Source organism: Apostichopus japonicus, chromosome 7 (assembly GCF_037975245.1).
Source record: "Apostichopus japonicus isolate 1M-3 chromosome 7, ASM3797524v1, whole genome shotgun sequence".
Classification (NCBI taxonomy): domain Eukaryota; kingdom Metazoa; phylum Echinodermata; class Holothuroidea; order Aspidochirotida; family Stichopodidae; genus Apostichopus; species Apostichopus japonicus.
The window spans coordinates 4,614,474-4,636,945 of record NC_092567.1 but is presented as its reverse complement, the minus strand read 5'-3'; the positions used below and the strand labels follow the sequence as shown (position 1 = coordinate 4,636,945).

Below are 22,472 nucleotides of genomic sequence, written 5' to 3'. Positions count from 1 at the left end.
TTCCAGCAGTTTCAACATAGCTGTAGGCCTTAACAGTACGTTCGACTTTCGTCACGTTTATGATTATGGGACAATTTGAACAAACCTGGCTAGGCCTGTGAGCAAGTTTATGTTGTCTAGGCTAGCAACAGTTGGGTCGATTAGGGTTCGTTAACACAACAACGTGAAGAATACGAGTCAGAATACCAATACACTTAAGATGGCAAAACATCTCCTTCATTATTTCTTAAGGCAATTTTCCTACAGGCTATCAGTCATTATTCGTTTTGAGACAAGTTTTCTGGAGAGACCTTATACAGCCTCAGATTATCATTGCGTAAAAGATCGCTTTGATTTAAGCAGTGAAATGTAGTGATAGCGATATTTTTCACGCATCAATCTGCAGCTAAAAGACAGATAATTAATTGGGAAATTGTACGAAGTCGCCGCTCTAATTGAGCAGCGGTTCAAAGTAGCAGTGAGGTGCTGCATATGCTTAGGACTCCCGCACACCTAGTTTATGTAACAGAAGCCAAGCTATCTTCGTAGGTATTTTACAGATGTTGTATTTTTATTGTTTGAGACACTACAGTAGGCCTAGCTGCTTATTTATGATTCTGCGTCATGTTTTACTTTGTTCAACACTTACTTTTGGTGGAAAATAGTTTTAATTTAGTACTGCAAAGAAACATGACTTTCTAATGTGCAATTGCGTAGCACCATGCATCTGCCTAACTGCCTAACCTTTGTTCATAGAAAGTATTGATGTTGCAGATCTGTACTTTGGAGACTTGACCAACAATCATATGCCTAGTGGTGAGTGGAATTTGGCGAGTAGATTTTTAGTCACGGTCACCAAGTAGCGAGTACTTTCAAAAATATTTGTCGAGGTCTGAAAAACTTCACAACATGATTTCTCATGGTAGAAATCATGGATACTTTTCATACATGGTATATGGATTTGCCATATTGAGTACAAGAATCCTATTGCTTGTGAGGTCAAATCTCCTATAGGTCACCAGAGGTCAAACTCTGAAAACCCTTTTACATGATATTGTATGTAACGATGGAAATCGCGCATACCTTTAATACTTGGTGTGTGGATTCATAACATCGAGTACAAGACCCCTATTGTTTTTGATGGAGGTGTGTATAGCCACGTACAGTAGACTGACCTGTGTTTAGCATGCCATAGTGTTATTGTAACAGCTAGTTCTGGTTATACTAACAAGCAGAAGTCTACTGCATTGAAGTCATCGAAACCTCAATGCATTTTGCATTCTGGTTATCTTTGGAAAGGAGGGGTGGGGATGGGCTCCATATATGGCTTGCGTCCGTTGGGAGGGGTCTAAACGGGGAGAACCCTTTTATTAAAATATAACCTTTAATAAAAAGTTTTCAATGCTGTAGCAATATAAATTATTAGTTCAACAATTATTTCCAATATACTGCCTATATGTGTACATTGAGTTGTTGTGTCCGCTATAGCCCTTACAGTATATATAGGCCTAAGATTAATGAAATATTCTAAAGCGCCTGTTTTAACCAATCAATGAAAAATAGATACAGAAAACAAACGATTGTAAAGAAAAACGTTTAACATAAGAAGTATCAGTATCTATGCGTTAATTATGCTAATGAGATACAAGGTACGTAACCTATATATTTTCTTTCAATTGTCCGGTGTAGTGTTTTACATAGAACTGGGCAATTCAGGTATAAGGTAGGATGATACTGAGCTAGACTTGAACATATTAAATGGATATTATGCACTATCTGTTACCGGTTAATAACCATTTAGCTAAGCCAAAATCAGAACCTTTATGTGCTGGCAGAGGTCATATAAAGGTCGGTCACATGTGTGACGTGAAATGAAAGTGGCTTTTTTGCACACAAAAATGTTGGCAAATTCCTCAGTTTCTAACCGGGCTTGATAACCCAAAATTCTCATGTTTCTACCTTAATGTGTTTCCATTCTAACAAGACATTTCACCTAAATATTTCACCTCTAAAAATTAGCATAATACTACAAAAGCTAAAAAATCCGGTCACGTGTGTGACATTGTTGGGTCACGTGTGTGACATTCTGAGTTTTCATTGCATAGTATGTAATTTTTGCAGTGCAAATGTTGACTCTAGTAATGACCACAGAATAGCACTGATGTTGTAGGAATTACTTTAAAACAGTTTTACTGTTCTATTTGGAGGGTCACGTGTGTGACATTGTTGGGTCACGTGTGTGACATTCTGCATTTTCATGGATGCTGCAATTTCATTGGATGAAGCTTTCCTCATTTGCATATAACACTGTTGTCATGCCATACAAACATGACATAACAACAGTCCAAGTCCACAGTGCTGCTGCAATTTCATTGGATGAAGCTTTCCTCATTTGCATATAACACTGTTGTCATGCCATACAAACATGACATAACAACAGTCCAAGTCCACAGTGCTGCTGCAATTTCATTGGAAGGAACTTTTCTCATTTGCATATTACACTGTTGTCAGGCCACACACACATAACAAACCAGTCTGCTAACAATATTTAGTCCATTTAGTTTTGTTGAATGCTCAACTTGGGGCTTCATTGTCACACGCGTGACCATAAATGTCACACAAGTGACCATCGGTCACGTGTGTGACGACTATGTAGAGGCTATTAATTAATTGTAGGAATAATTATTTTACTGGATATTTTGCAGAACTAACAGTCTTTACCAAGAAAGGTTGCATATCAAGTGTGGACATCATAAGTCACATCAGTTACTTTTTTATGAAAACTTTTGCGTTATTTTGGTCACGTGCGTGACATCAAAATTATGCTAATTAGCAGCCATTATTAGCAAAGAACTGAAGATCAGGAACCTCTGCGTTAGGAATGAAATAAATTAACCTATGTATAACTGCCTCCATGTGATAGTTGATAACTGAAATATTATTTCTAGATACTCATGTAGAAAAAACAAATATACAGTTAAAAACTACAAATTTTGGCTGAAACTTACAATAATAAAAATTTATGCAAGTTAGTATGCTATGGTTGTAATTTTATTGAAAGAAATATGAAACAGAAAACTTGAGGTATCCCTCTAAAACAAAAAATATAAAATTTGGTCTTGATGAACACTTTGTTTTTTAAATGCCAGTTTCATTTTCCAGAGAATGGCCCTTATAACGAATTTCTCCTTTCACAACATTTATCTGTTTCAACAAACTCAGCAATCATATCATTTATAACAATGATAATGAATAACCATATGGTACCACAAAGACTCAAGGTTCTAAATGAAAAGAGTCATATTTAGAAAGATATAACAACATCTGATTGCTGAAAACGAGTGTTGTAAACTCCACACATGTCATGGGGCGGGAGGGGGGGGGGGTGATTAGGCACATGCTCCTCTACTCTTCTGAGTACCCTGCAAAGTGGCCTCCATTTGTTAATGAAAACTTAACAGTTCCCACTTTTGTAATTTAAGTGTCCTCTTGTTGTATTTTTGTAACAAGTGCCTTTATGTCTAGAAATTGCTAATCGGCTTAACAATATTAATTATGATAAAACATGTAATTCAAAAGTACCGGTATAAAGTAAACTTTTGTTAAAATTATTCATATACTTGAATTTGTTACTCTGTGCATTCCTTTACGCATGCATAGAGTATTCATAGAGTATTCATGCATAGAGTATTCATGCATAGAGTATTCATTTTGAGAGGTTTCACATAATTTGACAGTTTAGTGGTTTCAAAGTCACAAGCTCCGCTGCACCTCAGTGTTTGTGCCTCCACCTTCCAATCACATTTTCTTTTGTGAATCAACAAAGATCGCATTATTGGGATTCTTAATAAAAAAATAAGAACAGGAAGTTGTCACAATTACTTGGTATGAAGAGAGTTGGATATTTTGGACACATGCAGCTCTTCATTGAATACGATGATTTGATTTGATTTGATTGTGAAATGGTTGGGGCAACTCTTATCAACTCCACCAAAAAAATGATATAATTTTTATTAAATTGGATTTGGATCAATGACGAAATAACAACTCGTGCAATTTGTTAAAATTATTGATGGTTGATATTGAATAAATATTTAAATAGGTAAGGACCCTTGGTATACCTGTCTTGTTCATGTAATAGTAGCATTTTGTGTTTACCTTTTACTGAAATCACCCGAGAGGAACAGTTGTTTCGCCCAGTAGAAAATGTTGCTATGTCCTCGACCCTCCAACCCCTCTCCCTTACATTCCTCCTCCGTTTTAGTGTATTTTTTGCAGGTTTGTTATCCCGCCATTACATTGAAATATGTAATTTGTAGCATCTTAAACTCTTTTGAAGTTAAGAAACAATTTTTTTAGCTTCAAATTTAATTATTTGTAGATTTCGTATCTTACCACTGAACTCTAACAATCTCAGTCATTTTCAGTTCTCATTTAAAGCGAGGATTCACGAAGACGAACTATATCATCAATACATTTGACGAAAATAACATACGATATAAATCACGTGATCCGAGTGAAAAATGGCAAGCGGTTGTTAAGAGGATTTACTTCGTTTACTCCGTTTGTTGTGTGCAATGTTGTATTTCTACATGTTTGAACAACTTTATCTTAATTGATAATGTAAACATATAAACAGTTCAGCCAATTCTGATAATGTGGACGGCTATACATTTCACAATATCAACCACATACAATTTACATACAGCAGTTCCAACTATCATCATAATTATCCACAAAACTATTTCCATTCTAGCTTATTTTTCGTAGAATCGTTTGAACACAAGACTTGTGATGATAATTAATTCTGATCATAATGATCAATCAGATGTGATTTATTTCCTTGTTATTTATTGTTTACTTTGTTTATCTTCATTGATTTAGTAAACAATAAACCTGACTAGGAGGACATTCCACTACGTCTTCTACATCTTACACGATGATTACTCTACTTCTATCCATAGGTTTTCATGGTACATTCTTCCAGACGCTATTCCGGTTGGATCCATCCCACCATCCTTGAAATCAAGAAATGTGAAAGGTATTGTCACAATGACGTCATAATGGACACATGTAACATTTCTTACATTTAATTAAAGGCTTTACGAACTATGTGAATTTCTTTTGACTTGTTGATTGTTGTTGATTTACATACAAGAGAGTAATGAATCAGCAACACATGATTGCCATTTTATATGAAGGAGACACCCAAAACAGAGTCATGTGATAGTAAACAACGAACTGAATAATAGAATAGAATATAACAACACTTAATATTGCTAAGCTTGGCTGATTTGAGAGATAAGTCATATTCCTTTCATTTCGCTCATTCGATATCCCTGTCTTATAAAATGTTTTGTGAGTAGCCATCACATCAATTGATGCTTTAAATCTCTTTCCGAAAAGTAGTGGTATCATACACTTTGGGAAACTTAATTACAGAGCGACAATGATTATGTAAGGTTTGAAGTAATGTTCTGCCCCTCGGAGGCTGTCAACCCCCCCCCCCCCCCATAAAAGCACATTTAAACATATCCACACCTCCGCTTAAACCATTCTTTCAATCTGAATTGCAGAATAAAGCCGCAAAGTTTTAATGAACTTCTTTTCCAAGTTCTGCAAACGAAGTTCTTGTTTCTCTGAAATTGCTGCAAAGTGTATTAAAAAATAAACGAAAACAAAGCAGAGACCAAAAATGTATCGGAACTGTTGGTGCTAGATGTATCGTATTCGAAATATACTAATAGGTAACATCAGCATCATGACTTTATAAAGGCAAAGATAAGACACTCTGCAGTTCTGCAGTTTTGTACAGGAACAGAGCGTCGTCAAAGCCGACATCATGTATAGGAAGGAGGGAGGTGGGGGGGGGGGGGGTCTGTGGTCTTTCCCCAGAAAATGGCAAGTTGAGACTTCAAATGATACATTCTGAGTCATAGTTTGACTTATATGACTTGACTTATGTCCAATATCAAAGTCTAAACGCAGCATTGTGTTTTAACCATTCTAAGTTATTAAGAAATAAGCGAAAACGAAACAGAGACCAAAATGTTGGTTCTAGATCTACTCGAAATATTCTAATTGGTAACATTAGCATAAAGACTTTATAAAGACATAGATAAGACACTCGTTCTGTAGTTTAGCCGACATCATATACGGGTAGGAGGGGGTGGGGCTGTGGTCTTTCACCAGAAAAAGGGGAAGTTTAGACAAAGTATATATATATATATATATATATATATATATATATATATATAAATAGGCTATATATATATATAGGCTATATATATAGGCTATATATATATATATATATATATATATATATATATATATATATTCATATCTAAGTCTAAACGCAACGTTGTGTTTTAACTATTTCAAGTTAGTTTGAAATGCATGGTGGTGGGGTGGGGGTGGCGGTGGGGAGACCCATTACACCCTTGATCGGTGCTTGAAAACAGTACAATCTACATGTATTGGCGAACATTAACATCCATGCATGATTTGCCTTGAAAAAAATAATATTATAAATAAAATGTGGGTAATTATATGAGGGAAAGCATTTAAAACTATATGTGAATTTAAAACTATATTTTATTTTGTTTCATTTATACACTTACGAAAGTATGAGTTATAATACAGAAACGAAGAAAAGAAAACAAGTTCGGTCTGTCTGTTACTCCCCTTACGTCTACATTTCACTAGATTTGGATACATTTAATATATTTGGCTTATAAAATGAAGCAGCTTTCAGAGACTTCGCCCCTCCCCCCCTCCCCCCTTAAGTCCATCGGATCCACACCAGCCTGCTTGGAATACATTATAGATAAATATAATTTATTTATTACATCTGTTTTGTGTTTTAGTGCTTTAAACTCGCTAAGAGAGAACAAGGGATATCACCAAATGCAAACAACTTCAGAGGTTTCCCCTCGTGGAACCAACCAGGGCTTGAAACATATTCCAGAGAAAGCCCCGCGATCCCGCTTGAGCTCTCAGAAACGTTCTGTACAATTTTGAGGTTAAGCTTATACTGACGACCCTATCTAAAACTTCTGCCGCTTCCGGGGTCTTCGCATCGCACCCATTAATAACATTAGACTAGCACAGAAAAATATGTAATTTACATTGTTGGTTTGTAAATCTGCATACAAAGCGAAATTTGCATAAAACATGCTTTATACTTAATAGATGAGTACTAGTTTAATTTTCTAGCCATCAATATACATATAGTGTATCGATTCGATACAGTTTTACATCGATATTATATACTTAATGAGGTAACGATATATACTTTATTCCATTTTACGCGTGTTATCTGTCGAAATTTTAACTTAATATTTGTGATTGATTTTCGCAGAGATGCTACACTGTCATAAAGAAAAATTAAATTTTAGAGTAACCACTAATCTTGCAAGTATAGTAGTTAAGAGAGGGATTCAGATACAATTCAAGTAGTATTATTCATCGGTCAATGCCTAAATACAAGAAAAGATCAGTAAAGTTTGATCTGTATGGTCCACCATCTTGTCTACGGACGTCTAAACAAATTGTTTGTAAACGTGATAGGATTCATTGTAATCGTTTAAGTCAGTTAAAACTAACCGAACGCATTACTAGGAAGAAACGAATACAGCCGAATGTTCGGGTTCAGGAGGGGGTATAAACACTTCACGCCGCGCTTCTTGATCATGTGATATTTACTAGTTGGTTGTTATGGTATCTCTTTTTTTATGGGGGGGGGGGGGGTTGGGTTGGGGTGATTTGACTAATTAGCTACAGTATATGTGCGTCTTTACTGTAATGTTGTATACGTCATTAGCCAAACACAATGTAACATGTACATACATGGGGGTCTGCCCGATATTCATAAGGTCCGCTATTCATAAGGGTCATTGTTCATAAGGTTCGTTATTAATAATGTGCATTTTTTCGATACACAGGTTCGCTATTCATAATGGAAATAAAGGTTCGTTATTCATAATAGAAAGGGATCATAATTTATAAGGTCCGGTATTCATAATGGAAACAAAGGTTTGATATTCATAATGGGCAAAACGGTTCGATATCCATAATGGACAAAAAGGTTCGTTATTCAAATGGGACAAAGGGTTCTAAATTCATAATAGAACAATGGGTTTGTAATCCATAATAGACAAAAGGGTTCATTATTCATAATAGGAAGAAAGATCCGATATTCATAATGGAGCGAAGGGTCCGTTATTCATAATGGGGAAAAAGGTTTGTTATTCATAATAAGAGAAAGGGTCCGAAATTCATCATCGATCAAAGGGTTCGTAATCCATAATGTGAAAAAAAAGGTTGGTTCTTCATAATAGGAGAGGAGTGCGTCATACAAGTGCAAAAGACATCCTCCATTTTCCTACCGACTTGTACTGAATCGGCATAAACTTGTACGCATAGACGTAGGAGCCTGATTTGATTTGGGGGGGCTGTAACGACTTGCCCGAAAAATATAACCAAAATTTTTCGTGCGCTACGCGCGCGCGCGTTCAACATCTTAAAGCAGCATTTTGCGTTTGGTCGCCGTTTTCTACTTTTTGGACATGTCCATCGAGTTTTTTACATATATCAATCACAAAACAGCAAACTAAGATATTAGCCAAGAAAATATCTTGGAGAAAACAAAGTTGAAAGTTGCAAATTTTTCGACTTTTATGCCACCATTTGAAGTAAGATATAAATAGATAAGCTAGTTATGTTTGTCGTTATGGCATAGTGGAGTCAGTGCGGTTGAGAAAAATCATAGAAAAGGACGCAAAATGCTGCATTAATGTGCTATCATATAGGCATTCATCGGTTATTACATCACATGCCGATAACCGATGAATGCCTATATGACATGCACAATAAGGTGTTAAATGCGCGCGAAGCGCGCAAAAAATTTGGTTTTATTTTCCCTGTTATTACCCTTCCATATTGGTTATAATTATTGGTGAAGTCGTTACAATAATAACGATAATAATAATATCAGTTTAGCCATTGAAAAACATATTGCAAATTATTCTTCTTTCCGTAGGCACCCGAAAAATTCTCAGCATATTGCCCGAATTTTCACCACCCAAAAAAAAGAGAAACACACTGCAAGTTAGTCTTCTTTCAGTAGGTGCCCGAAAACTTCTCAGCATATTCCCCGAAATTTCACCCCCCAAAAAATGAAAAACACATTGCAAACTTTTCTTCTTTCAGTAGGTGCCCGAAAACTTCTCAGCATATTGCCCGAATTTTCACCAAAAATTTTGGTTGGGGGGGGGCTGCAGCCCCCCAGCCCCCCGCCTCCTACGCCTATGCTTGTACGTTTCCTAAAGGGGGGTGGGTCATTTTCCTCATTGTGAATGATGACGAACCTTTTTGTCTATTATGAGTTACGAACCCTTTGCTCTATTATGAATATCGAACCCTTCGTCCTATTATAAATAACGAGCCTTTTTCACCATTATGAATATCGAACCCTTCGTCCTATTATGATCATCTAACCCTTTTCACCATTATGAATATCGAACCCATTTACCAATTATGAACAACGAACCTTTTTTATTAATTTTGAATAACGAACCTTATGAACAATGAACCTTTTGCTCATTATGAATAGCGTACCTTATTAACAATGAACCTTATGGATGATGACCCTTATGAACAATGAACTTTATGAATATAGAACCTTATGAATATCGGGCTGTCACCGATTAATGGAACATCACTATGCCACCTTACATTACATTTCCGAAATCTACGTTTTCAATCGATACTCCTGTTGTAACGTACAACTGATTTTCATGTTTTGATGTATAATAAATTATAATGCAAATGCACATAAATAAAGAAACACCTTGCATGAAATTGCAACTGTTTCTTTTATTTCGATCAAGGGTTTGCATTAGCTGCGGGATTGCGCGATTCTCGCAATTTGATTTCAAATCTTGCATGTAAAAAGTTGCCGAGACGGGAATTCCCGTTATAAATTTCAGCTTTCAACTTGAATTAAACAAACATTGCGGCTCTGACCGTGTAGCGATTCATCGCTAAACTATCGCATTTGGAATAAACGTTTAGTAAAAAAGCCAGGATTATATTTGTTTTGTTATCCCGTCTATAATCCATCTTAACATCCCGTACATTTCCTTGCCAGTATTTCCTTCTATTAACAACTGAATGAAGAATTATAGCTATTTTGAGAATTCCAATATTTTACGCATGAACGAACATATACCGTAGCTACAACTATGAGAGGAAATCACTTGCTATGGACTACCAGAGCTAGCTGCTTGATGACAAAGACACGTGCATTCTTCAAACTATGTTTGCGTAAAATCCCCACAAATCATCGACCACATGGTAGCCTTAAATCACAAAGAGTCAACATGAAAATTTAGCCTAACCATCTGTTTTTTTCGCTTAAATTGTGTCGCAGTTAGCTGGCACTAACATATTCACCGAATACTTTCGTTATTGCTGAGCACTGTCTTTGACCGCATGGTAGCCAACCACCAGCCAAGTCAACATGGAAATCTACCATCTGTTTATTCGCTCAAATTGTAAGGCAGTTAGCTGGAACTAAAATATCCATGGAATAATAACATTATACCTGCTATCTTCGACCACATGCTAGCCTAACACCACACTAATTCAATGGGAACAATCTTGCCATAACCATCGGTTTTTTACACAGACACACAAAAAAAGCGTCGCCTTGTTTACAACTTTCAATTACATGAAAATCGGCAATTGCTTGGAATGTATGTGCTATGTTTTGAAGAGGTAATATAGTATTGTACGTGCAGTACACAGTTGATGTTGTGATGGATTAAATATTTCAATTTGAATAGTTTTCACCGGTATATTTTTTTCGTTTTCGGTGTTGAGTGACCTAATCTACACAGGGAAAAGAACCATTACAATTGGCTAAAACTAGAAATATTAAGCAATTAAAACAGCCATCTACACTAAAAGAAAGTGATCTCAGTAAAATAATCTTCCGTATTCGCGTGTCTTGATTAATCAAAACATGAATTCATGAAAGCACTCGCGTAGTAGTGACGCGATCCCCCTCCCCCAGAAAATGAGTCCCCGTTTTGTGTGTTTTCAATTCGGGTACACGAGTGTTCGGTCGGGTATCCGGGTACCCGACTCAGGCCTAGAATGTTCTTACTCTTTAAATAAAAATAATGCTCAAGAGAAAGTTGTCATCCTTCCCTTGGCTCAAGTAAATTATAATGGATGCAACTATGCTGCAGGCGATAGTCTTTGATGAAAAAGGAATTATCATGGTTATTTAAATTAGATACGTGTTTCTTGAGTTTAATGGAAATGAGTATTTGTCATATCGTCACCAGTATTGTTACTGAATCATAACCGTAAAACTAGGGACTTGCAGTTAGTTTTAGCAGGTGGGTAGATCTGAACCGGTGAAACGGCCGATTATTTAATAGAGCGCACACTGCAACTATGATATCTTTGTAATATCGGCTGCAATAGTCTAGGCTCGCATTCAAATTCCGGAATCAGAAAATGTAAACAAACAGAAACAAAGAGATGTTACAATGGTCTGTTCTATTTCAATTCAACAAGTATTGTAATTGTATAAAATTGCTGCTGATATTTCTGTTTAGTTCGTGTTGCAGTTTTTTTCACGGCCTTATTGATGATCTGAAAGACAAACCACGACACAAAACATAATTTATATTGATATGATATATCTTCATTCATATTTGTTTACATGCAAGTGTATGTTTTTTGTATCCATGAACACTTCTGTCGATATTAGACTTTAACGTAGGCTTCTTGAATCTTCTTAGAAGTTTGGACAGTGTTATTGTTCAATGTTATAATTATGTCATAATAACACAATGCTAGATTATACATACTTTCCTCCTACGTAAAGTACAAGTAGAGAGGTTGATGTATTTGGTCTGAATACAGTTGAAAAAAAAAACAAGAAAGTGGCTGGAAACAAGACATATAAACCTTCGTGTATATAACTGACATACTCTCAGGACATCGGAAATGGGATCACGTGATAATGACGATGATTTGTCTAGTCCTGTAGCGCCATAACTTAACTCAATAAAGTAATTCCAAATACATTTATTTTTTCTATCATCAATATTTAAATTATTAGTTTTCATGGTATTTGACGACGTCACTAATGCGTTGTAATATAAAGCTAAATATCTTGAAACCGGGATAGCTTTATTAACATCACGAGCAGTCCAATGTTTCATTTCTCTGTACAATAACACATCTATAATAAGATTATACCTAAATTTATTATTTTCAATTAATTAATAGTAATGTATAAATACCTACAAACCTCTCTATCTCCACCCCTCAACAGTATTTCTCAGACTCGTACACAGTATACGCTCTTTAATTGTTCTGTGTTTAAAGGACACATCGTGATTCCCATTGTTAATGGTGGAGTGACGTCACTGCTGATGATGTCATCATTGATCAATCTCAAAAACATAAGTAGTTAGTGTAAACAACACGTTTGCCCGATCAATTAAATGCTTTACTATTTTTGACAGATGTGTGTATAATAGCTACTAAATTATCTCGTGATAACAGCTTAGAGAGAGATTCGGAGACGATGTAGTCGAAGTCAAAGTCAGTTTGTGCATTATTTAGGATATTCTAAACGGTCGATACTTGGACTTCATTTTCTGACACTCTCATAACGTATTCCTGATGTTGATTGTTCTCTGATCCGTTCAACATCTCATGGATTATTATTCTTAATCTCAGCATCGAATACTCGACTATCATGATGTGGTTTCTTAATTTAGTCCAAGATTAGTTTCTGTTTGAATAGGAGCATAAGCTTTCATTTAGGATAATTGTATAATTGATCAGATATGTTAATGAGATGATAACAATACTAACCTGAGTGGTTTTATAACTGAGAGGATAATGGTTGTAAACTAATTAGGTATAAAACCGAGATGATAATGATAGTAAACTGATCGGTAATCGTACTGAGATATAAGGATTGTAAACTGATCAGCTATATTACTGATATGATAATGATAGTAAACCAAATAATATCAAAATTAAGGAATCAACTAGATTGATTACTCAGCTGATATCATCGGGTGCCAACATAAATCAGTTGAATATAACATTTATTACTTCATTCCACCCACCCCCACCCCCCCCCCCCAAAAAAAGAGATTACAATTGCAGATGTGTTTTAATCAATTCCGTTTATTTTATTCATCAGTATGGAACTATAAGTATCAAGATTCTCGTCGCCTGAACCTACAGACCGGTCAATGGCAGGTAAGATATTATGCACCTTTCTTACAGCTATTGCTCATAATGCATTCTGGTCAGCTTATTTGAGCTAAGCTGCTCTCTCTATTACTTTACCAGTACATATAAAATCAATATTATGATAACGAAATCGGTGAAATACAGTTGATAAATGGTAGCATTAGAATTATAATTAGATAAACAGAAAAGAACTTAAAACAACATAAATTTACAGATGTCTTCTTGCTCCTGTTCTCAAACGTGGTCAGATTTCTTATATGAATGTTGTCGTTTATAACTGAATGCCACCCCGTGTGTCCCTTAGTGGCTTTCAGAAACGAGACACACATGCTAAGTTTTCATTTAATCAGGATTGTGTTAATATTTTGCTAACATGGAAGAAAAAAAGACTTCATCAGAAAATTATATTTACTGAAACGATAACACAATTAAGTCTTGCTAATAAATTAACTTTGTTCCTTAAAAAAGTGTTAGGGTATTTGAATTATCAATTGCTTAAAGTATTATTTATCCATAATAGTGTTTATTAGTGACATTGAAACCAATAAACTCTCAGCTGGTATATTATTCTGAATGCAAGGGCGGCGGAACCGGGGGGGGGGGGCACAGGGATAACGTGCCCCCCCCCACTTTTCCTCTGGTTAAAAAAGTGCCCTTTTTCTACATGAAAATTTCTAAATAAAAAAAGAGTTTACAAAGCGAAACCCACGTCGAATGAAATATTTCGGGAAGTTTTAAATGTTTACCACCATAGGCGTAGGAGCCCAATTTGATTTTGGGGGCTGTAACGACTTGCCCGAAAAATATTAACAAAATTTTTCGCGCGCTCCGCGCGCGTTTAACATATTAATTTGCATATCAAATAGGCATGCGTCGGTTATTACATCGCATGCCAATAACATACAATCATTTGCCGTGTTATTACCCTTCCATATTGGTTATCATTATTGGGAAAGTCGTTACAATAATAATGATCTTAATAATATCAGTTTAACCATTGAAAAACACATAGCAAATTATTTTTCTTTCAGTAGGTGCCCGAAAAATTCTCAGCATATTGCCCGAATTTTCACAATTGTTTTTGGTTGGGCCCCCCCCCCCCCGCCTCCTACACCTATGTTTAGTACCACAAGGCTTCTAACATTCTGGTGAGTAACATTATGCATATTCAATTTGCCAACAAAATCCTAATGCATTTCCAAAAATGCCTTGCTATATTACAGTGTGACTTTGTAATAAGCAGAAGCCATTTATAGCCTACTATGAATAATGAGTATAGTTTTAATATCCCTTAACCTACCCCATCCTTTCGTATTTTGACATATTTCATTTGCTTTCGTGCATGTATCGATCGCGTGTGCAGGGACTTGGACTTTATAATGATTTCACCTCATTTTGTCTCGAAAGAAAACTTGTTCCTTGTTTCCCAATTTGCACATTAGATATTGCAGTGCTAGTATGCATTGTTTCCTTGAGGGGGGGGGGGGGGGGGGCGTTGATGGAGTGAAGTGTATACGCAAATAAGATGATACATTAAGAGTTGTAAAGGGTACTAAATATCAGGCTGCATCAGTCCAATCGAATTTCTGCAAAGTGCCCTTCGACGTTGGTGCCCCCCAGATTAAAAGTGCTTCCGCCGCCCTTGTCTGAATGGTAATGCCTGCTATGATCTTGGTCATTTGTGTATATGAAGGGAGGAAAAGCTATTTAAATTACTGACATTTCAAGGACTCCGATCTAATACTCTTTTTTTTGGGGGGGGGGGGGGGCCGGGTAAGGGGGGTAATATTATATTCGTGTAAAATGGGAATACATTAAAAACATATTAAACTCTGTAGTATACTGTGTAGCTCTATACTAACCCGTTTCGTTGTTCTGTTGTACGGATAACATGATAACCGACACATATGTAATCACTTATATGAATATAAGATATATTCGTATTATTCGCGTGTTTGTAACAGAACAGATATAAATACATTCGACGGTTTAAAAGATGTCAGGATTCGAAGGGGAGGGTTGTGAGGGGGTTGGGGGGGGGTAGAGTGGAGTGTCCAACTCGGTTACTGATAATCTCTTTTAATATTTATAATTTGTCATCGGCTAATTGTTTATTGTATCTTGATAATTATCTTCAATTGTTAAAGATATTATATTGCAACACCCGGACCTTCCAGCTTCATTCATTACTTACTGTTAGCGTCTAGGATTGGGTGGAGGGTTGAAGACGCCACATACTAGAGGACCAACTCACGTTAACTTTTGTATCACGTTTATTTCAAACGTAGCAACAAGCTTATTAAAATCTGGAAGTGAACAGAAATAAATATATCTTTAAAATACATTCTTGAGATAAAAGTCTGTAAGTAAATCACGAGCATTGGTATGAAATTTAACAACTCAGCATATCATTTCAACATATAGTAGAAGACTAGTAGCGTGTATGACTCTGAAACAACATCATTGACATAACCGACGCTGCTTAACGTTTCGAACATACCAATATAAATCCTCGTGAAACATTGGTATTATTCTTCTGAACCAAAATTTAGTTGTAGTAAAAATCAATGACTTATACAAATATCTTAATCAAACAATGTCTTCACCTAAAGAAATGTACTGAACATATCCCGCGTTTACGTCACCATCTCGATGTACATTAAATATGAAACCTTATAATGGTGTCAATCTTGTTGCACCGTTCTTGTTTATGTTCATATAATTTCGGGGCAAAGGTTCATCATGGCACATACAACAGTCGTAACAACAGTCCGTTTAGCCGACCCTGTAGCTTAATGTAGCCCTTGCATATTTGCCTTTGTAGCAGACTCCCATGATTTCACTGGTTATGTTCATTTTCTTCGTTTTCTCTGGTGTAAGGAGAAGTTGGTCTTCCATTGACTAAAGCTGCCTATTACGTCATAGGTTGTAAATTGACCAAATCGTGAAATATTCGCAGAATTGTTGGGTACCCTGCAACTAAATAAGATATCTAGATATGTTGTCACAAGCACGTGACTGCTCATGATTAGTGAATTATTTGTCGTTTAACCAGATTTAGACAATTTGTGTCCCATAAATTTATTGTCATAGATATTTGTTGTTTAGAAACTTACTTTAATATTCCCTGGTTGACTGAAGTAACATTATGTGTTCAAGTCGTACTCATTCCTTTAACGGTCAAGTTTGCTACCAGCAGATTGTAGCAAAAACAGCACAAAGTACAGAAGTACACTTTTGCTACTCTTTCTTATAAGTTCAATCTTACTCAATAATTAGCTCAAATGTATCAAAGTAAATGTTCCTGCGACGGTTCCACGTACACTAATGTGTACAGAACATTAAATACCTGTAGTGTATGATCAGAAATGAGGATGCATTGGTAGTGTAACGGATGGTGACCGATGCGAAGCAGCGCGATTCAACATTGTTGTTCTTTGTATGGTTTTAAAATCATACCAGAAACTGTTTTTAATTGCCTATTATTTGTGTGTGGGGTGCATAGATAAACGAAATTGCTTGTAAACATCCGACTCACCGTTTTCCAGACTGCAAATGCTGGACATTTTGGCGATTGATATAGATGCAGGAAGAAGTGATACGTTTATTGATAAAATGAAAGAAAATTGAAGACTATTTTGTAATTTGTGAAAATATTATATTCGTGATTTGGAATAAACTGTAGAAGAAGATCTTGCAAATATATTTTTAGTGGCACCAGATTCTCTCTGTGGAGTAAATCATTACCGATGTTTTAGTGGAGCTGTGATTAATCACTTTCAACGCACATTTACACAACAAGACCATAATACCAGTTAGAATGTGAGGGCAATTATACTACTGCTTCGTTCTGTTGACTAGATACCATGGTAACTAAAGAACTGGACACGTATTTTGTGACGCTGTATACAAACACAATGTTGAAAAAGATCACGCTTCACCTTCGTATACATATAGTAACTGGGGCTGAAGTTATTTCTATTTTAAAATCCTGCTCAATGCTAATTACAAGCAGTCAGATTCATAGTTCCTACTATAAAATTGCTATACAGTTATTCAAATAACATGTACACTTTTAGTTTCCGTAAGAAATATATAACTCGAACCTATAACAAAAAGTCCGGCGCATATATTGTACATATTATTTCCGTTATCACCATTATAAACTAAGAGAACCAAAGACTAAGAAATATAAAAATATGTACATCAATATGAACATAAATATCAGAAAGTAAACGGTTAAAAATTAGTTTAAAACTTTTGTTACTAAAAATAATCTACAAAAAGGATTCAATTCATTCTGTTTGAACAAACTTTACAGCAAAGCAAAGAAAAATATAGGGCTTTGTTCCGGTTTTGGGGGCAAGATATTAAGATTGTGTACATTTCTGTTGGCTTTAACTAAGACCCCGGTCACACGTATAAAATTGCATCTTCCGACCATCGTGTATTAACTATAGTCCGACCATATTAAACTAACTACGGTAGCGGTCACACGTATACTCACACGATGTTGTACTAAATTCGGACGATCGTTATTCGCGGACACAGTGCATCAGTGAGTTAATTATGCTTTTGCAAAGCTATCATGCGCAGTTGCGTTGGGTCGGTCAAGGGTCACGGTTTTGACGATGTTTTGTGGGGTTATTAGTTGTAAGTAGTAGATAATGGCGATGGAAGCTCAATTTGCCGTAGCGCTTTCATTGATTATTATGAGGTTTGTATTACGAAGGAGGCGTCACACATTGGAAGACGCATTCCTGCAAAGACAAGAAGCTGCTGTTCGCCGACAGAGAGCGTGTAGACGCATATTCATTCGTAATACACAGCGAAATTTTATGGATATGCAAGCCCAGCACGCACTGCTCACACTAATGTGTATGCGTTCGTTCGTATCGCTCTTTCGCCATCATTTCCGCACACATCCTAAACACCTTATTCCTGACGGGGTTTTCCACCATACTCTGTATCTACTCCCCCCCCCCCCCCCAAAAAAAAATATATATATCAATTAGTTTCAGGAATTCTTGTTCCTCCCAGGTTTTACCGTGAGTAGTGGCCGCCATTGCAAGTTGTCTTAACGAATTGTTCGGAGTGTTGATTGTTGTGTTGTTTTGTGGTAGAAACCGTACGTGTGTATGTACAGTACATGTATTAGTGTACAGTATGCAGTGCAGTGCAGGTTTGTTTTGTTTACATCGTATGTATCTAGGCACGCGTCGCAATGTCAAGGGATTGAAATCGGGGATTTCAGGCCGAGGTCAGTGTTTATGCTAAAATGCGTAGTCGGACAACGCAATTGATGCTAATTACCATCTTTAGTGGACGATGGTCGGACGATCGTCAGACCATAGTAGAGAGCGGTCACACGCAAACCGTACCATGGTCGGACCATGGTCGGACCATCGTTATATGTTTTTTTTTTTTTTGATACACCATTATTGATGTAAGAATTATCCCTCGCGACCAAAATGGTATAACTAATGCTATATCTGAAACATCACCTTTGACGATGTCATAAGAGGGATTTGTCTTAAGTACAGACTAAGCTGATTTACAGATACGACTGTCTGGTATAACAGACAACACATATTCATATAGTCTATATCGCTGTAGGCATTCTGTTGCAGTCGCTACGGACTAAGACATGTTTGTTTACATGGATGAAAGTGATACAGTATGCATAGCTATAGAGACTTCAAACTAGTCTTGGTGATTTTCTAACTTAAGATATTGACATAAAATATATATATTTTTTGAATAGATTTGTTTAAACTGTTACAGATCAGTGAGGTATGCGACATAATTATATAATACAGGTCACTGTAGGTCAGAGCGTTAATCTAGGATATGATCTTCCTTTCACCCGACATTCTTGAAATGGGCGCAATCTTACTACTTATCGTTTTGGCACACTTTCTCTGTTTTTTTTATTAAATAATATATCAAAGATGAAAAAAAAAACTTCCTTAGAGTTTCTAATTGGAAGGGAGGGGGGGGGGGGGGTCTAGGCCCTATACTGAAGTAACGAAAATTATATTTAAAGATAAATTTGCAATTGTCCAAATACGAGGAGTTATTTCTGCAGGATGTACAATATAGTTAGAAACCTTGTGACGAGGTTGGTACAAATAAATGAAAATAAATGAAGTCTCCCTTCCACGCTCGTACTCCATCACTTTCGTCATATTTCCTAATTATTGTTGTCCTTCTTACTCTGCATGTAGACCCCTATGTGCTCTCCTTATAGAAGTAATTGTCTTGTGAATCAATGAACATTCTCAATTTTAAAATAGAGAATATTCAGAATCCGTCGTGCTTCCGGTGTCTCTCTTCCGCACTTTCTCAGTCAAAAAATCGGTGAATTTTGGTGAAAATATCGATGGATAATATTTCATCTCTAGAATATTTACCTCTGACGTCACTGCACGCAGCAATACAACAGTCATTAAATGTGACTCAGTTCTATTAGTTTGAGCTGTAATGGGATTTGAGGGATCCATATTGATTATATTTCATTATTGATTTAGATTAATGTATATATACGTGACTGATATGAATGTGTGGGTCCAAGCAGGCTTATATATGAAAGGACGTATCTGGGTTTAACTTGAAACTAACAAATGGATTTTAGGTAAGTTTGATCAACTTGATGTACTTTAACATACTAGGGAAATTAAAGGATAGGTGACTACTTAAAAGTTTAACTATAAAATATTAAACTTAGGGTTTTTATTACAAGTTGATGAAACGTCGTTTTGTACCATCCTCTGTTTGTACAATACTATGAATTAGCAGCAGCATTATGATACACAAAAAATTCAACGGTGAATCTGAACTAATAGTGGTTTTAAAATATTTGTATTTTTCCTTTCGTCGTTTGAATAACTGATAAATAAAACAAATTAAAAATAGTATCTCGAAGGAGCTTGGGCCCGAGTGTGAGGGGAGGGGTAGGGGGGTGTTCAAAATAACTGGTAATGTGGTTGGTTTTGTAAAATTTACCACTCGGCAAATTAACTATTGTATCTTCATAATTATATTCTGACGATAATATAATGCAACATCCGGGCTTTGTATCCTCACATGGTTCCTATTGTTATTAGTACTCTTTCTATCAGAACCATTCAATATGTCTGTATCTTATAGTATAAGAAACACTCTGATGTAGTTGAGTCCAATTATTCCTTATCCCGAGCCGAGTCCGTGACTACTTGGTACGAGTATGGTACTCTCGAGTCCGAACAGCGTTCTATAGAGTATATGAGCAACCCAAACCAAGTCCAACTAATACATAGAGACAGAGCAATGACGAGCTCACGCGGTCTCTGCCAATATTAGTCTTACAGACGCACAGGGCGTATCGGTTACATAAACCCGCTCTAAATATTCCTTAATTTACAGACCGTCGATTCCTAGTCTAAATGTTCCTTGTCTAACGTTGAGCAGAGAGAGTCAACTATTTTAAAACTAATAATGTGGGCATGTACAAGCTTCCAATTGAACATACATAGACAGGGTAAATTTAGAAATGAAACAAATTTGTGCAAGGTTTATTATATTTAGTGAAATGTTTAAATTGTTAACATATCAATTTAATTATCCCACTGTGTCTCTTATTGTATAATTTGACCAGACAACTACATTTTCAGAAACTTTGATGGACATCTTTACACTACTAACAATACGATAACAGAAACAGACCGTCTCAGACGAAGGGGGGGGGGGGGGGGTGTAACCAATGTACTGCTTTGTGGACTAACCAAGGATTTGCTTTTTCTGACAACGATGTTCTGGGGTCTATCTTTAAATACTGCTCTCTTTTCCGTACTCGTCATCTTCTCTGTTGTCCATTGTATCCATCTGATCATCTCAGTGAGAAGTTGGTCATTGACGTCACTCAGTGTTTGATGACGTCACTCAGTGTTTGATGACGGGTTTAACCACTAAATATGTCTTCCCTATGAAGCTGATGTTTATATTCATGTTATAGAGTCCGTGCATCTTACATTGACGAGTCTGTCTCCTTTATTGACTTTAGTGTGTTCAATGCGGATGTGTGTTTACCTGCCAGGAATAATTTACTGCGATATTTTTGAAGATATATCATTCTAACTTATACATTGTTTGCTTCGTCATATTATATTTACCTGAAATTCATTTTCCAAATCTCATGAATATAATATTTCTCTTCCTTCAGGCCTGTGACGGAAATGGCAATCTACCAGGAGAAGAGGTAAGAGAGACATAGATTCATGTTCCTGTTAATTAGTAACGGTAATTTTAATAACAGACAAAGAGGTATTAATTAATGTTGAACAAAGAAATAAGACAAAAGAGTATGATACTTTGTCCCTCATCAGGAGGAAAAGATTTATATATGTCGTGTATCGAACAGGGAATTCAGATAGGCCAGTTACAAGTTTATACCTCGTAATGATGATAGCACTGTTCTCAATGTCAATTTAGATGCGGCCTAAATAATCTTACTTCCGCACACACAGTCAAAGAAATGATAAACAAAGAAACGAATAGACTTTAAAATAAGTTGAGTCCGGTGTTATGGTGTGTTACAAGCCTCACACAATATTGGAATATAACTGTTAAACTGTCAATCCCCTCCCACCGGCAGATGCTAAATGATTATTTTATTTCACTCTGCTGATGTGCATATCATAGTTCGTTTTCCGTGAATGTTTTTCTCACAGTTTATTTTACCGTAAAAGGAACTGATAAAAAAAATACACATTTTGAATTTCACTTTTATAGGGTAACAATTTCTCTGCACACAAAGGGCTAACTGTAGTCTATACCCCGATCTCCCATTTATCTCTACTCCGGTGTTCTTTAATATAATAAAATCATTAGAATCTTTCCCTGGGGTCGGGGAGGGGTCGGGGATGGCTTAGGAGGGTATTCGTTGGGTTATAGCATCATGAATCATTGTGAAATGAGAGCCCACACTGTGTCATAAATTCACTATCTCGGAGCGAACTAGTAAAAATAAACGGTTGATGTTTAGTGACTGAGTGATGACGTCATACCGTAATCCCTTACAGAGTGGATTGAATGGAGGAGAGTGCATCAAGCAAGTTCCAGTTCAGGTCCGTTTATATAAAAGACGTGACAGCAACGGTGTAGGTGGCTAACGACACTATAGTGATTTGGATGAAGTTGCATGCATGAGAGTTGACTCTTCC

The 22,472-nt window shown here is 36.2% G+C and overlaps 1 protein-coding gene across 1 annotated transcript in view; it reads left to right on the top strand.

Moving 5' to 3' along the window:
- Window positions 1–22,472, top strand: part of LOC139969978 (NLR family CARD domain-containing protein 4-like) — a 585,990-nt gene that overhangs the window by 61,345 nt on the left and 502,173 nt on the right. The window contains exons 6-8 of the mRNA XM_071975471.1: window positions 4,944–5,020; window positions 13,220–13,278; window positions 21,473–21,508. Coding sequence (XP_071831572.1) covers window positions 4,944–5,020; window positions 13,220–13,278; window positions 21,473–21,508 — 172 coding nt within the window. The remainder of the gene's footprint in view (window positions 1–4,943; window positions 5,021–13,219; window positions 13,279–21,472; window positions 21,509–22,472) is intronic.